The sequence below is a fragment of the Oncorhynchus keta genome, chromosome 22 (genome assembly GCF_023373465.1).
Source record: "Oncorhynchus keta strain PuntledgeMale-10-30-2019 chromosome 22, Oket_V2, whole genome shotgun sequence".
NCBI classification, from domain to species: Eukaryota; Metazoa; Chordata; class Actinopteri; order Salmoniformes; family Salmonidae; genus Oncorhynchus; species Oncorhynchus keta.
The window spans coordinates 39010762-39025731 of NC_068442.1; the positions used below are offsets into that span (position 1 = coordinate 39010762).

Consider the following 14970-nt stretch of genomic DNA (forward strand, 5'->3'; position numbering starts at 1 on the left):
GCTATATTCTGTATACCACCCCTACATTGTCACAAATGCATGAAGAAAGAAATTCCACAAATTATCAAGGCACATCTGTTCATTGAAATGCATTCCAGGTGACTACCTCGTGAAGCTGGTTGAGAGAATGCAAAGCTGTCAAGGCAAAGGGTGGCTACTTTGAAGAATCTCAAATAGAAAATATATTTTGATTTGTTCAACACATTCTTGGTTACATGATTACATGGGTTATTTCATAGTTTTGATGTTTTCACTATTATTCTAATGTAGAAAAGAGTACAAATAAAAACCCTGGAATGTGTAGATGTGTCAAATTTTGACTGGCACTGTATATTTTTTTTGCAAAAAGCAAGATATTGCTCTACCAAAGTTTAAATACCTGTAGTGGATAGATCACATCCTTGGAACTGTATCAAGGTCATGATGTACAGAGCAGAACTGAAATATACCAAATGTATCAGTTACCCAGATACAGTACACCTATAATTGACAGGAAAGTCAATATTGGGATTCATGTCTTTCAGGTCATGACCTTTGTGACATTTAACAATGGAGTTGCACAGTATTTTGCAGTGTATGTATGTATGTATAAATGCAGTGTTTGGTCAAGTAGCACCTCCATATAATCCATACATGAATTATTAATCTTCGTCTCCTGTAAATCGTCTGACATACTTTTAAAACATGAAGCTCTGGAGCAAGGGGTTCTCTCTATACCTTATTCAAATGAATGTTCTGTAAAACATCTACTGAAATGACAATTATACCGATTACCAATCACAAAATATTTGCACAATCTTCATTTCACATCTGTATTACAGTGCTGTATAGAACTCATAAGATGAAACATTGTGTGGCCTTGCATTTCAGTTTCACTGATAGAAAATAAAAACTGAACTATGATTGGGTATAAGGATTAACTGGTCTTCAATTTACATTACATTTTGTAGGTCTTTGTAAAATGATGCATTCCACCATTGAGACAACACTTGAATACCTTTTTCAGTTCACGTAACACCTTTAATTAAATGTTATACATTTGGATACAGAAAAGTCTACATTCTCATTGGATTACAGTGAATTCCACTTATAATGCACTTAATAGATAACTATGTGCTTCTGAGTTGGACAGACAAAACATCACAAAAACCCTGTTCCTAAGACAAACAGGTGACATTTTCAGAACCAAACATTTTTCAACGAGTGCCATGTTGTGCTTCCAAATAAAATTCAGCTCGTCTCAGCATTACCAACAGTCTAAAATCAGTAAAAGCCACATCAGTTTTGCATACAATACTGAAATCCTCACAAATAGGCTACTCCTCATAAAACAAAAATGCTACCATCTGCACTGTACCAAAATAAGAAATACACTAGGGAAAATAATCACATATCACTGCTTGTGTGCTGTGCTGTTCTTTCCATCTATGCCTTTACTTTGACCCTTACGTGAAGTTCAGCCCCTTGCGACCAGCTCTTTGAGATTCACAGTTCTGTGAAAGCTGTATGCTTGTCTAGGTAAAATTCATTACCATAGTGCTCATACTGATGCTGTCCTTTTATGTAGGAGCTTGGAGAAAGAACGTGGCACCAAAATATATCTGACCACTTGACCAATTTCCCCCACAACTAAACACTGCAGATGGACAAGACAAAAGCACTTCATTCTGATCTACAGTATATTGATTATACACAGTATAAGAGACTTCAGAATATTCAGGAAGCCTACCTAATACCTACCAAAGGAGCACTAAACACAGATGTTCTCACACACTTACACAAAGGAGTTGAAAAAAATGATTACAGTGGCATAAGAGACATATTAGCTTGTCAGTTTGGAATACACATTTCATTATGATGACTGTGTGTAAACGTCTCCAGTCAATTGAACAGCCTAATGAGCACATCACCATACACAGCAAAAACAGATGTTCTGAAATAAACATAAAACATGAATATACTCAATTAAATAATCAAAACATGCTTCCTTGATGCATGGCACAAATTTAAAAACTATCCTGCAAATCAGTTAATAGGTTGACTTTGGGTAGTGTTTTAAGTATTGCTTAAAATACCCTAAAAGCGAGTTTGTCCCGGAAAGCTAACACTTATTTTCCATTAAAACTGCTCATTACAATGCAGCACATGGACCTCAACCATAGGATGGAAAATGAAGTAATACACTGTATATTATAGCAAAATAGTATTCCTATTTCCACTTATTCCCTCAAACACACACACCCACCCACCCACATTACATCAAATTTACCACTAATATTTCAATAGTTTATGTAATGTGCCATGTTTGTATTAATTTGACAGCTCAACAGTAAGAATGCACGGAATCAAATTGTCAGTCTCTTTGGGCCGAAGGATTACCGTTGCGTGGTGGTTTGTGGAAGTATGATCGGCGTACACGCAATTCCTGCAAAAGACTCAGGAAAGTGCAAATCCCTCTCCCATTCATCAGTCTCTGTGTTGTACACTTGCACAATGCTTGTGACATTATTTAGATGCCAATTGTACCCTCCAACGATATAGATCTTTTTATCCAACAAGCAGCAGCCTGCCTCAGATTGCCCTGTTCGCATGGGGCTAACAGTGGTCCACTGGTCATTCTCTGGAATATAATACTCAACTGCCAGGACGTCAAAGCAGCGATCCACATGGTCCATGCGACCGCCCAGGCAGTAAACACGGTCTTTGGCACTGATCATAGCATGAAGCACTCTGGGCTCGTTCATAGGCGATTTGAAATCCCATTGGTCAGACGTGGGGTCGTAACAGTGCAGGGTTTTCTTATCATCCACTGAGACACCATAACCCCCTGAGATGTAGAGCTTGTCGCCACAGGGAGTTCCTGCATGGCCCCAGATTCTGCGTTTTAGTGGTTCCACGTAGGTCCACTCGTTTTTCTTAGGACAGTAGCACTCTACGGACGACAGACTTCCAGATCGGTTGCGCCCCCCAGTGGCGTAGAGTTGTCCTTGAAGAGCGTTGAGGTGGAACTGAATACGCCCCTCCTGCATTGGCTGGATACGCAGCCATTTGCTCAGGTGTGGGTCGTAACGGAAGCAGATGTCCACTGCCCCTTCACCGCTGCGGTATTGCAGGTGCTGCCCGCCGACTACGTACACAAAGTTGTCCAGCACTGATACACAGGCGTGGCTGGATCCTGTCTCCATCTCCGTTAGTTCCTTGAACTGACGCGCTGCAATGTCTGGGAGATAGAACACCTTACTGCTCACAGTGCGATCGTTGTCAGTGTAGGGTGTCCCGCCAAAGGTAATTAGCGAAACCACGTCGGAGCGGATCACCGTCCGCGGGGACTGCATCTTGTGCTGACGGAATGGGAGGATCTGGTAGTTGAAGGCCTCCAGGAGGTACTGCCTGCACAACACATCCTCCACCATGATGTCCACCGTCTGCACGCTGTCCACCAGCTCCGAGGAGGGCATGAGGGGGAATCGCACGTGGCAGAGGACCTCGTTTACACCGGCTCGGCGGGCCTCATCGTGCTGTAGCCAGCGGATGGCAGCGTGGAATAGGTCAATCTCGCTGCAGTTCTTCAGCTTGTTGCTCTGTAGGAAGAAGACCAGGCGCTCCATGGGGATGTGCAGGAAGTCTTCCTCCTCTGCAATCTGCAGGAAGTGGCGGAAGGTGAAGGTGTCCACAGACTCCTTGAGGGAGGTCAGGTTGAAGGTGGTGGCCATCTGGCCGATGTTCAGGCAGGTCTCTACGCTCATAGCCGACTTGAGGAATTCTTCGCAGAGGTCAACGACTGGGACCATCTGTAGAAAGACTGCTGCTCCCAGTACGTCTTGAATGCAGTCCAGGTCAAGCGTGACCTCTGCGCTGTAGGCAAAGTCAATTATGTGTTTCAGGCCGCGGGCAGACAAGCCCTTCAGCTCAATGATTTCCTGGTTTGACTCCCTCATGCCTCCAGTGAACATGGCTCTGTAAGGCAAGTGAGAAAGTCATTTAAACAACTGTCATTATGTTAAACTTGCTTTATTGATTTCCTCCCATTCAAAACAACATTCATCCTAGGTAAATTAGACAATGAACAACAACTCCTCTCTACTTGCCATGTAACATCAGGATGAGAACATCAGATTATAAATTTAAACATATGTGACCTACCGGCTCGATCTTACATAGCAACATTTAAAAAAAATATGTAAATATTTTTTTTACATCGGATAAAAGTAGAGACTCACAGCTAGAAAATTGTACATCTTACACTATAGTTGATGAACAATGGGAAAGTAATTCTGCTTTGGAAGTTGATAAACTTGTAACCTCACTTTTGAGAAAATGTTTTGGTACCTACTGGAGAGCTCTTCTTTGTCTACACCCATTCAGCGTCGTTTACACACTATCCACATGTGAGGCTATGTACTAAACAACCAAAGATTTCAAGACTATAGGCTGGTTTATACTACGAGTGGGTTCGTACATTTTTATCTGGAGCACCAGAGTGTGCTCTGGGCGTTCGTAAACTCAGAGCATTGTCAGATTGTCCTTTCGTAAATTCAGAGCGTTTCGCTCTCGGAATGTTCAGAGTGCACACTGGACGCTCTGGCCGAGGAGTATGGTTGATCCGAGCGTTCTGGCCTAACAACAGCAGTCAAGCACCCAAGCTAACGTTGGCTAGCTACTTCCAGACACAGCTCACTGACCATTTTACTCGCCCTAGCAGAGCTGGTATGGCTGTTTTTATGTTATCCAGAGCGTTGGTGACTGCAACTATGCTGCTGGCAACAATTTAGTTACGCTTTTTTTTTTGCTAACGTTTACTGACACAGGACATATTCAACGGGTGTTGAGCTTTCGTAAATTTGTCAGTTAGTATGCGCTGTGGCACACTCAGACGAGACTGCACGGAAATCGGAGTAGATAAAGTGAATTTACCAGCTACGTCTATTGACAGTTGTCACAGTGACATCATGAACACTCCTTAAATGGTTACTTGCATAACTAAACAATGAACCATAATCCCAACTCATAACGTTACAATTCCCTGCATGAATCTGCAGGTAGCGGACCAACAAGGTTCAATGTTAGCTAGCTAACTAACATTAGGCTATAACTAGCCATGCAAATGGCTCTGAGATATGAATAATATTACTACACAGATCATAGATGTAACGCTAGCTAGCCAGCCAGCTAACGTTAGCTAGCTAACAGTACACTAACTTGAAATTAAAACTTTGACAAAATTAGAAACATGTAATGTCTGAAAATATAGCTAGCTAGACTATCTTACCGGTATACATGGATGGACGCTTCTCCCTCTCTGTCACAGATGCCATAGTTGCCCTTAGTTTGAAGATGTAATCCGGAGACAGCCTTCTGTGTGTTCTCTTTTGAACTCCGTCTGCATATTTGCAATCAAATGCCAGATTTTTCTCCATCTCCATATTTGCAATCAAATGTCAGATTCTTTTCCATCTCCTTAGCTATCCTACTCTTAATTCCACTGATTTCAAAACTCGGTCCTCCAGAAAGTGGAGAGCAACACTTATGCAGCTCTACTACGAGATATCTTTTTTTTTTAAAAGCTGTGCTAGAAAGGATTACCTACACATACTGACCAGCTCATGATATAGACAGAAGCCCGCTCGCTACATGGCAGACCAATCAGAACTCTTCTCTTGGCATGTCCAGCCCACTCATCATCTCAACCAATCTTGGCTAGCGATTAGGTTGCTGTCTTTTTCCGTGGCTAAACTAACTAGGCTCCTAACTTAATTTTATTCGTATTTACAGATGGCATACATGTTTGTTATTAAGGTACAATGAAAGTTCACATGTTCAAGAAGGCATTTCTGCCAAAAAACACAATTAGATTTTTTTTTAAATTAAGTTTACGTTCAAATTACGCTCCTGTGAAGTAGTGACACGCGGCATATGCCTAGTTTCCTGAAACAAGTTACATATTCACATTATACACCTGTAATGTTATTATATCCCTACCTATCAGTTCCACATACTTCAACAATTACTCAGTTCTCTCTACCATACCTCATCTGACTAAGCTTTTGATGTATCAATTATTTCACACCAAAGACTAATTTACCAACACAGTCTCTCAACACTCTTTCCTTCACCTCTACATCTGTATGATGATTTGATTTGTATATCTGACTTGACCTGGGTCTCTCTTTCCAGGTCAGTGCATCTCTACAGTCAAAAAAATACATCCAGTGTCCAGTTGTCTCAAATCAGTGCAGAGGAAAGGAGATGAAGAGCAGAAGCCATGTCGGAGAGACAGCGTCAGTCTCACCTGAAGTAGTCACTGCAGGAGGCCAGCACTGCCTTGTGAACCTGGAAGCGCTCCTCATTGATGGCCAGCACCACATCCAGGAGCTGCCCCTGGGCTCGCAGGACCGACAAGCCCTGTAGGAGAGTGGCGCTATGGCTTGGGGCTGAGAACGTGCAACGCAGGGAGCTATTCTTGTTAGCCATACTGCAAGAGAAAAGGCCCATCACTGTCAGTGTATCAGAATAGGATATTTTAGAAAAAATGTAAGTTAGACTCAGCGAAATTACATTGCCACGAGCAGCACCGCCGATATTGAGATGAGCAAGATACAAGACTTTGCTCTCACACAGTCACACAAAGCATCTGCGTATGTGCACTGGTTCGCTTCACACTGTTCACAGCATGGTAGCCAGGGCACCAAAACAATGGAGAAGTTGAGCCTCGCCGCGCTTCAACGCTCTTAGTTGTTGCAGAAATTGATCCACTATGCTGTTTACTTTTTGCATCTATGCCATATCGCTGAGTCTACCTTTAAGCTTCTAGGATGCTTGTCAGAGTTTACTGATGTTGTTGTAGCATCAGTGACAATAATGAGCTCTTGCTCTCCTGCACTTTTTCCATTTGTTTTTCCCAGCAGCTGCATCATTACCCTCCTCCCAACTCTTTTCTCTTGAAATTATTCAGCTGCTTCATGGGGAAAAAAAGCTTTATTTTCTATTCAGAGCACACAACCTGTGATAATGATGATATCCCTTAAACACGGAAGAACATCTTTAATTGTTCACCACTGTCAGGCCACTTTAATGTCACTAGATTTTGAGTGAGGATATGACCGTCTCCATGGATCAAAGCCACCACTGAAAAGTTGTTTACATATATTTGTAAGATGTTTCCAATGTATTTTTAAGATGTATCATCTAAATGGAGCGGATTAAATTCAATAAGCCTAGCCATAAAATATGCTTATTTGATGCTGACAAGATAGGGACTAGTATGTCGCCCATTCATAGATGCCAGCGACCATTAGCATCTATTCATGAAGGTATCTTTTGGCTGGGGGAGTTTTAAGAGCCCCGATGCTCGTTCTGAACGTTAACATGCATCACTTGCGCTACGGTTTTGGAAACATAAGTAGTCTTTCATATCAGTGAGAATTCATTTTCAAAAAACAAAAGGTTACATTTCTACACACCTTTATAGGGTTAGTGTTCCCACACGGCCATATCTCCATGTTACAGTGCTTGTTTTACGGAAGACAGAGGCGACAACCTGTGCTAATTAGCTATCTAGCCTGCTGGAATACCTGTGTGTAACATGCTGAAAACACCACCCACGTTACCTGCGCTGCAAAATAAATGTACACATACATGTTATTCAATCATTGCACCCACACTGATCACAAGCATCTGCGTAGCCAGGCGCTAAAATAGAACTCACTGCAAGTCCCGCCTCTCCCATCTCATTGTTTTTAGGAGCATATACCCTCGTGGGTGATTGAAAGATTAACTGAAGTCCACACTCCAGTCAGTTGTGGTAATGCACCTTATAGTTGATTGCAAACCGCCATTTAAAGTCCAAAGAAGAGGCCTGAAGGAGGAGAGATTACTAGAAACAAACTCATTTGAACCTTTTATCTATGGATTAATTGTCAGAGTAGAGGACCTTGTGCATTTCAGGTAAAATAACAACCCAATGTTTATATACCAGGACAAATTAGTTAGCAACAGCAAACTAGCTAGCTAAATTGCCAAATGTTTAATGCTTTTCGACCTGGCCCCAAATTAATATAGTTGGTTCAGACTTTGTTTTGACATTTCAACCTGGGTGTCCTGATTGTGTGTGGTGTGGATGGACAAAAATCAACATGCACGTGTTTAGCAGTCTGGTCAGCATGTGAGCATAACTGGAGAGGAAGTGTTGCAGAAATGTAGTTAGTCAGCTGGAGACACAGCAGTATGGATCTGACCTGCTACAGTAAGTGTGTATTTTTTTATTTGAATGATTATTTCTCACTGATATGAAAGATACCTTTACAAAAAAGATTGCAGTTTTGAAACTGCAGTAGAAGTGCAATAACTGCATTAGACTGTGGTTACACTGCAAAATTACTGCTTCCGAAAAAACGGTGTTATTTTGGAATTAAGTATTTGCAGAATACTGGTGTTATACTGTACTCAGACAGCACTCTTTTTCATACGAGTAAGTTCGATATGTTTCGAAAACCGTCTCGCAATCTATGAATCTTGACGTTTCTAAACGTTATAACAAAGCGTCTGGATTGTAGTTCACATGGTCCCATTGGTAACGTTAAAGGGTGCTGAGAACCCTTGAGACAGTTAGTGTCTTGGTTCTCGAAAGTAAGGGACTATGCACCGTGTTGCACCTGCTAGATTCAACTTTAACTATGAATGTAAATGTTACGAGAGATTGACAAACATATTCCCAACATTACATCTTACTCGATACCTTGTAATTGGAAACATTTACAGCCTTCCATTGTAGACTACAATGGATACAATGTACAGTGAATTAATCCATCTGCAACGATGTGAATATTAATGCAAAAAAAATGACCAGTGTCCTCAATGTCCTGATGATCCAAGCGAATGCCTCATATTTATCTAATTCATTCCGTATCCCTAGCTGCCCTTTGGTCAAAATACAGTTTTCCCATATAGATTTCCCCACTACATTGTCATCCTCACCTGTTCTGTGGACGATTCGAGGCGAAATCCCCACCATCTGACTCCGCCATCTTCTAGCACCGTGCTGTATGCAAAGGGAATTATTCGTAAATGTAGCAGTGGGTCAAAGGCATTACTGCCCCGTTCATGACTAAATAAACTCATCAATCAATCCTATCGACCTCTAACTATTGAATAACATATGGTGCCTTCCCCCGTGCTGAAAGATGTTGACCTCTGCACCAGATAGAAATGTCGTTTCGTGCGCTGTGTACGACTTCAGTTTGTCGGGTTTGTGCTGAGCCCATGCGCTGCTTCTGTTCACCGCTAGGATGCGCTGAGATTACAATACCGGTCATTTCAATCACTTTGGGACATCTTTCACATAACTGGTGTATTTTGTCAACTCTAAGTACAAAACTCTAAACAGTTGTAATATCCACTATATTATGTTCAGAACCTTTGATTGTGCATTCATTGAGGGTTCACACATTTTTCACCGCTGAGTCAATCATGCAAAATCAGTTTTCTGTGAAATACCACGACAACATTTTGTTTTGTCACCAATACATCAGATAATGATAGACTCACAATTTAGTCATTTTCACTACCATTTAATCCAATATAAAAATACAAGATACACATTTCAAAACTGTTGTTTTTGGAGTGCTGAATATAATAAATAGTAGAGAGTAAATATATTGTTCCATACAGTTTTGAACTATAACTTGACATGCACAATGTTGTATAATTTGTATCCAATGGCAGGTTGGGCGCATGTTGAGAAAAATGTCAGTCGTACATTTGAATTATCCTTATACAGCACATACGTAGGACAAATCATCAGACATTGGAGTATTGTAAAGCAGTTGGCAACTGTAAAAACGTAGCATGTGTTGAATGCCATTTCAGCCCCATGCAACATTGTACAAGATCACTTTTTTACGTGACTTGTCAACTGATACTGTATCGCCGTCTCTCTGCTTAGTGTATCAATGCAATTCAGGTAAGTGGGATAGGTATTTCAGCAGTGCATTGTACACTACAATACAATTACAAAATGGTTGCACATTTCTGACCTTTATTTCACTCATTCGTCTTTTGACCAAACAGATCAGCGCTAAAAAAAATCGTATGTGAATAGAGCTGATTGGTCAAATGACCAATTAGTTTTAAAAAAAATCTGAATTTGGCTGCCTGTGTATACACAGCCTTAGTGACTCTTGAAGAGCACTGGCTGACGGAGAGAGATGACATGTACATGAGATGCATTTCTGTTGTTTGTGGCTTTCCATCAGTTTGTTTGTGAACGAGGTAAAAGTAAAGTACATAGTCGTCCATCTCTAAAAATCAAAACCAGACATTATCTTCAGTTCAAGAGATATACTGTATATCTTGGTCTATCACAGTAAGACGAACACAGACATTTCTTATTCTTAAGAAATATATACTTTTCGTGAAGTTCCCCCTTACTTTGTCTGATAGATTTGAGTGTTTCCTCCACTGTTCCATTCATAATTTTTGATATATTCACTTTGGCTGGTTGTGTTTCTCCGTCTGTTAGCTTGTACCATTCCAGACAGGAATTTTTAAGGCGAGGGGTATAATTGTGTGGGATGAGTTTGTCATCAGGCCAAGCTAATTGGAAATGAAATAACAAAATGTTGATTTAAGGAATGAACATTATTGTGTAGAAATAAATTAAGCAAAGAACACACACACAAACGCACACATATACTTACACTTCCTGGGATATGTAAGATGTTTTGCTGGGACAAGGATATGTGTCTGCGATGACTTTCCCACCTTATTAAAGGCAAAAATGTAACCACTGACAGCAGAGTAAGTCACATAAACACTAAACTCAGTGGTAGTGATATTGGTGTGGTTCTTTCGCTTTAGTTGGCAAGGCCAAATATGGAGAGAGAGGTTGTAATTCACCTGTCCCACAGAGACTGGATAAGGTGGTGTCTGGAAGACACGGGTACAAATTAAGTTATGCAGCTGTTTACAACACAATTTGAGCCTAATCGTAATCAGCAGGTTCTAGAATGTTGTTTAATTTTCAACGCTGTGTAACATTCTGTAACTTACACCCCAAGTCAGATTGAGGAGTCGGGTACCATTGTTAAAATCCTCCACTGTCCACTTAACCTCTGTGGGATTTTGGATTTCTGCAACAAAATTACAGTTACAACCAGAAATGGTAAGCCATGAAAATGTCTCTATCTTGGGGCAGAGTCAGTCAATTCAAAATTCAGACAATATAGAAGATTAAAATGAAATTCATGAATTGAAGAACTGGACATTATTTCCAATCATCATCTACTATAGTAGGCCTATCTACAGTATATATGTAAGAACAGAATTGACTGATTTCAAATAGTATTGCACTTAAACCTGATGAGTTGGACTGTAGGTGGCTGCAGCGAGTGTTACAGTGACTCTTGAAGAGCACTGGCTGACGGAGAGAGATGATGTATTATGTCAAATTGATACATTTGAGGTAAAAATATAGAAATGTACAGTGTTCAGCAGTTATCAAACTATATACGTTAACTAAGCACTACATAATTTTGGTTCAGTAGTTATCAGTTTTGAGCAGTTTGATTAAATTATAGTTCATCTTATTGTTAACAAATGACAAGAAAATCATATCAAATGTAAAGTGAATATTGCATTTTGAAAAGCAGATACTTAATGAATATGTATACACATTTGTAGTGATTTGGTGCAGTGGACAAGTGAACCAATGACTTAGTGAATTTATTTGCTGTACTCAATTGAAAATGTGCTTAGAGTTTTGAAATGAGCCATTTTGATGATTTGTTTAGATTTTCATGCTTAGAGTTGTGAAATGTACAACATACTAAATTGCACCAAACCCACTGGGCAAAGACGTCATTTCAACGTCTACTCCACATTGTTTCAACGTAAATGTATTGAAATTATATGGAAACAAATTGATTCAACTATTGTGCGCCCAGTGTGAAATGATTGAAAAAAACTGTAATAATATCAGCCTATTGCAGCTTAAGCCTACTATCACTAATGACAATAGTGATACATCAATAGGGTCTCCTGATGTTTATCAGGTAGAAATGTAGTATGAAACCCAATTATGATTTTCATGAAGTGAATGCACCACCCATGCATGGGCAGCAGTTGTAGGCCAAGTTGTTGAGGTAAAACAGTAGGCATCATATAATTTCTTGTTGTTTCAATGTAGCCTAGGCCTCACTCCCACTTCTCAATCACCACTCCCTCACCTTCCTTACCCACCTTGACCAAAGATGAGTGGCTCTAAAACTATTTCTGCAGGCCCTATGTTAAAAAAAAAAAATACTTAGAGACAAAACCATAGGGAAGATTTTTATTTTTTTAAACATTTTAATTACCCCTTTTTCGTGGTATCCAATTGTTAGTATCTTGTCTCATCGATACACCTCCCGTACGGGCTCAGGAGAGACGAAGGTTGAAAGTCATGCGTCCTCCGATAAACAACCCAACCAAGCCGCACTGCTTCTTAACACAGCGTGCATCCAACCCGGAAGCCAGCCGCACCAATGTATTGGAGGAAAACATCGTGCACCTGGCAACCTTGGTTAGCGCGCACTGCGCACGGCCCGCCACAGAAGTCGCTGGTGCGTGATGAGACAAGGATATCCCTACCGGCCAAGCCCTCCATAACCCGGACGACGTGCCAATTGTGCATCGCCCCACGGACCTCCCGGTCGCGGCCGGTTACGACAGAGCCTGGGCGCGAATCCAGAGTCTGGTGGCACAGCTGGCGCTGCAGTACAGCACCCTTAACCACTGCGCCACCTGGGAGTATTGAATATTATTTAATGTGTTTCAACATTAATGACAATACATTTGTTCAAATAACTTGTTCTCACCAGTTGCTTAAGTCAGATGGTTTTTGGGATCCCCAACTCCATGCTGGTTCATTTTGTGATTGATGGTAGACATCGTACAGGCTCAGAATGCCCACTCCGCAAACAGATTGTCTTTCTATATCGTTGAATGAGCTGGATCATTGTGATGAAATCATTAAGAAATCAGGCTTTGACAGAATATACATTTTGACAAGTGTATAGGCCTGTCCTATGTGTTCAAACTCTGGTACTTTAGAAAAAATTTAATTAGGTATCATATGAACAGTCATTGCAAATATTCTGTGAAATTGTTTAGTCTTTGTATTCATGTGTTCTGACACTGTCTAAAATATCTACACATGATACATGATTGTTACGCAGAGTGGAACTCAAGAGCAGACTCAGATGAGGAGACTAGGATGAAGTAACCAAGGTATTTATTGAAACACGGGGGTGAGTGCAGGTCAGGGGAAGCTCGGGCGGGTTTCTGGAAACCAGGTGCGGAGGCTGAAGCGAGAGGGGTTGAAACAGGGTAAGCAGTTCCGGAGGGGAATCCAAGGGAGTAGTAGAGTGGGGAATCCAGGACAGAGTAGCAGGATGACGAGACGTGGGACTGGAGACAGGGACCAGAGTCAGAGCGGGCGGAACTGTAGCGGAGAGGAAAATAGCGTCAGGCAAGGAAAACAGGCCCAACAGGATCGGAATAGTAACAAATGGCTAGAAGCGTAGACTGACTGAGCAGAGATTACGATCTGGCAGTGTGGAAGTGGCAGGTGCTGAGTATTTGTAGAGGTCTTGATTATGGAACAGGTTGCAGCTGGTGGGGATCTGCTCTGACTCCAGCACACCTGTCTCCACCCACACAATCACACACACACAGAGAGAGAGAGAGAGAGGGGGACTGGGGGAGTGGCGGCAGGTCAAGGAGACACAGGATGAGCAGTAGAGGGCGTTGCAGGAGCAGATGTGACAATGGTTACATTCTTCTGACATTGCTCTTTTCTTTGTCACATTTATATTCTAGTATGATACGGCAGTGTCCCTTCTCCCTCAGGAGGCTGAAACGATTTGGCAGGGCCCCTAAGATCCTTAGGAACTTTTACAGCTGCACCATCTGTCTGGTATGGCAACTGCACTGCCTTCAACCGAAAAGCCCTACAGAGGGTGGTGGGGATGGTCACACAGGGGGTGGGTTCACAGCCATCCAGCACGTACATGCTAGGGGGTGTCTGAGAAAGACCAGAAAAATTTCCAAAGACTCCAGCCCACTGAGACATGGACTGTTCTCCATGCTCCTGTCCGGCAGGCTGTACCAGTGCATCAAAGCTCAAACCAACAGACACCCAAATGGCTTCTATCCCCTGGTCATAACACTAAATGATTATTGATTAGACTTATTACTGGCACTACACTGCTGTTCATTGACTATTGATTGCCATGACCATTAGTATCTATCTATTTATCCTGCTACTGGTCACTATTACGCCTGTTTACATGTATACAGTATATACCATAGGTATTTTACCATAAGTATTTATATATTCCTGCTACCAGTCACTTTTCAGCCCTGTTTACATGTATATCCATCCACCTATTACTCTTACACTGACACTCACCCACACGTAGACACACTCACCCACACACTCACACTTACATAGACACTCACCCACATACTCACGTAGACACACTCACCCACACACTCACACTTACATAGACACTCGCCCACACACTCATGTAGACACACTTACATAGACACTCGCCCACACACTCATGTAGACACACTTACATAGACATTTACCCACACACTCACACTTACATAGACACTCGCCCACACACTCATGTAGACACATTCACCCACACACTCACACTTACATAGACACTCTCACCACCACGCAGGCACCCACTCACCACTTATGCTGCTATGCTGTTTACTATTGTTATTATTATTAATGCTGTTACCAGTCACTTTCTCCTAATGGCTGCCTACATATTTACATCTACCTCAATACTCAGTCTGCTAAATGACTTAAATGTAATGTAAATGTACTCCAGTATCCCTGCACACTGACCCTGTATATGGCTTCCCTCTTTTTCTCGTGGTTTTTATATATTTGATTATTACCTATCCTGTCCTTTTTTG

General features: G+C 41.5%; 1 protein-coding gene across 3 annotated transcripts; it reads right to left on the reverse strand.

Annotated features, from left to right (window-relative positions):
* Window positions 1–994: 994 nt before the first annotated feature.
* Window positions 995–9284, reverse strand: klhl26 (kelch-like family member 26). Of its 3 annotated transcripts, XM_035798975.2 has the most exons (3): window positions 8974–9284; window positions 6290–6472; window positions 995–3957 (listed from the first exon to the last, which is right to left on the reverse strand). In XM_035798975.2, the coding sequence occupies exons 1-3, from the start codon at window positions 9021–9023 to the stop codon at window positions 2376–2378; spliced, it is 1815 nt and encodes a 604-aa protein (XP_035654868.1). In that variant the 5' UTR covers window positions 9024–9284; the 3' UTR covers window positions 995–2375. The 3 variants fall into 3 exon arrangements, with proteins under 3 accessions (XP_035654868.1, XP_035654869.1, XP_035654870.1); XM_035798976.2 differs by lacking the exon at window positions 6290–6472; XM_035798977.2 differs by lacking the exons at window positions 6290–6472; window positions 8974–9284 and adding an exon at window positions 5270–6234.
* Between the last annotated feature and the right edge of the window lie 5686 nt (window positions 9285–14970).

Excerpts from the sequence above, each read along its gene's own strand:
- klhl26 (XM_035798975.2), bottom strand. The coding sequence starts at position 9,023 with ATGGCGGAGTCAGATGGTGGGGATTTCGCCTCGAATCGTCCACAGAAC. Across the intron at positions 6,473-8,973 it reads TCGAATCGTCCACAGAACAG|TATGGCTAACAAGAATAGCT; the intron begins GTGAGGATGACA and ends TTTCTCTTGCAG. Across the intron at positions 3,958-6,289 it reads TCCTGCAGTGACTACTTCAG|AGCCATGTTCACTGGAGGCA; the intron begins GTGAGACTGACG and ends CTTGCCTTACAG.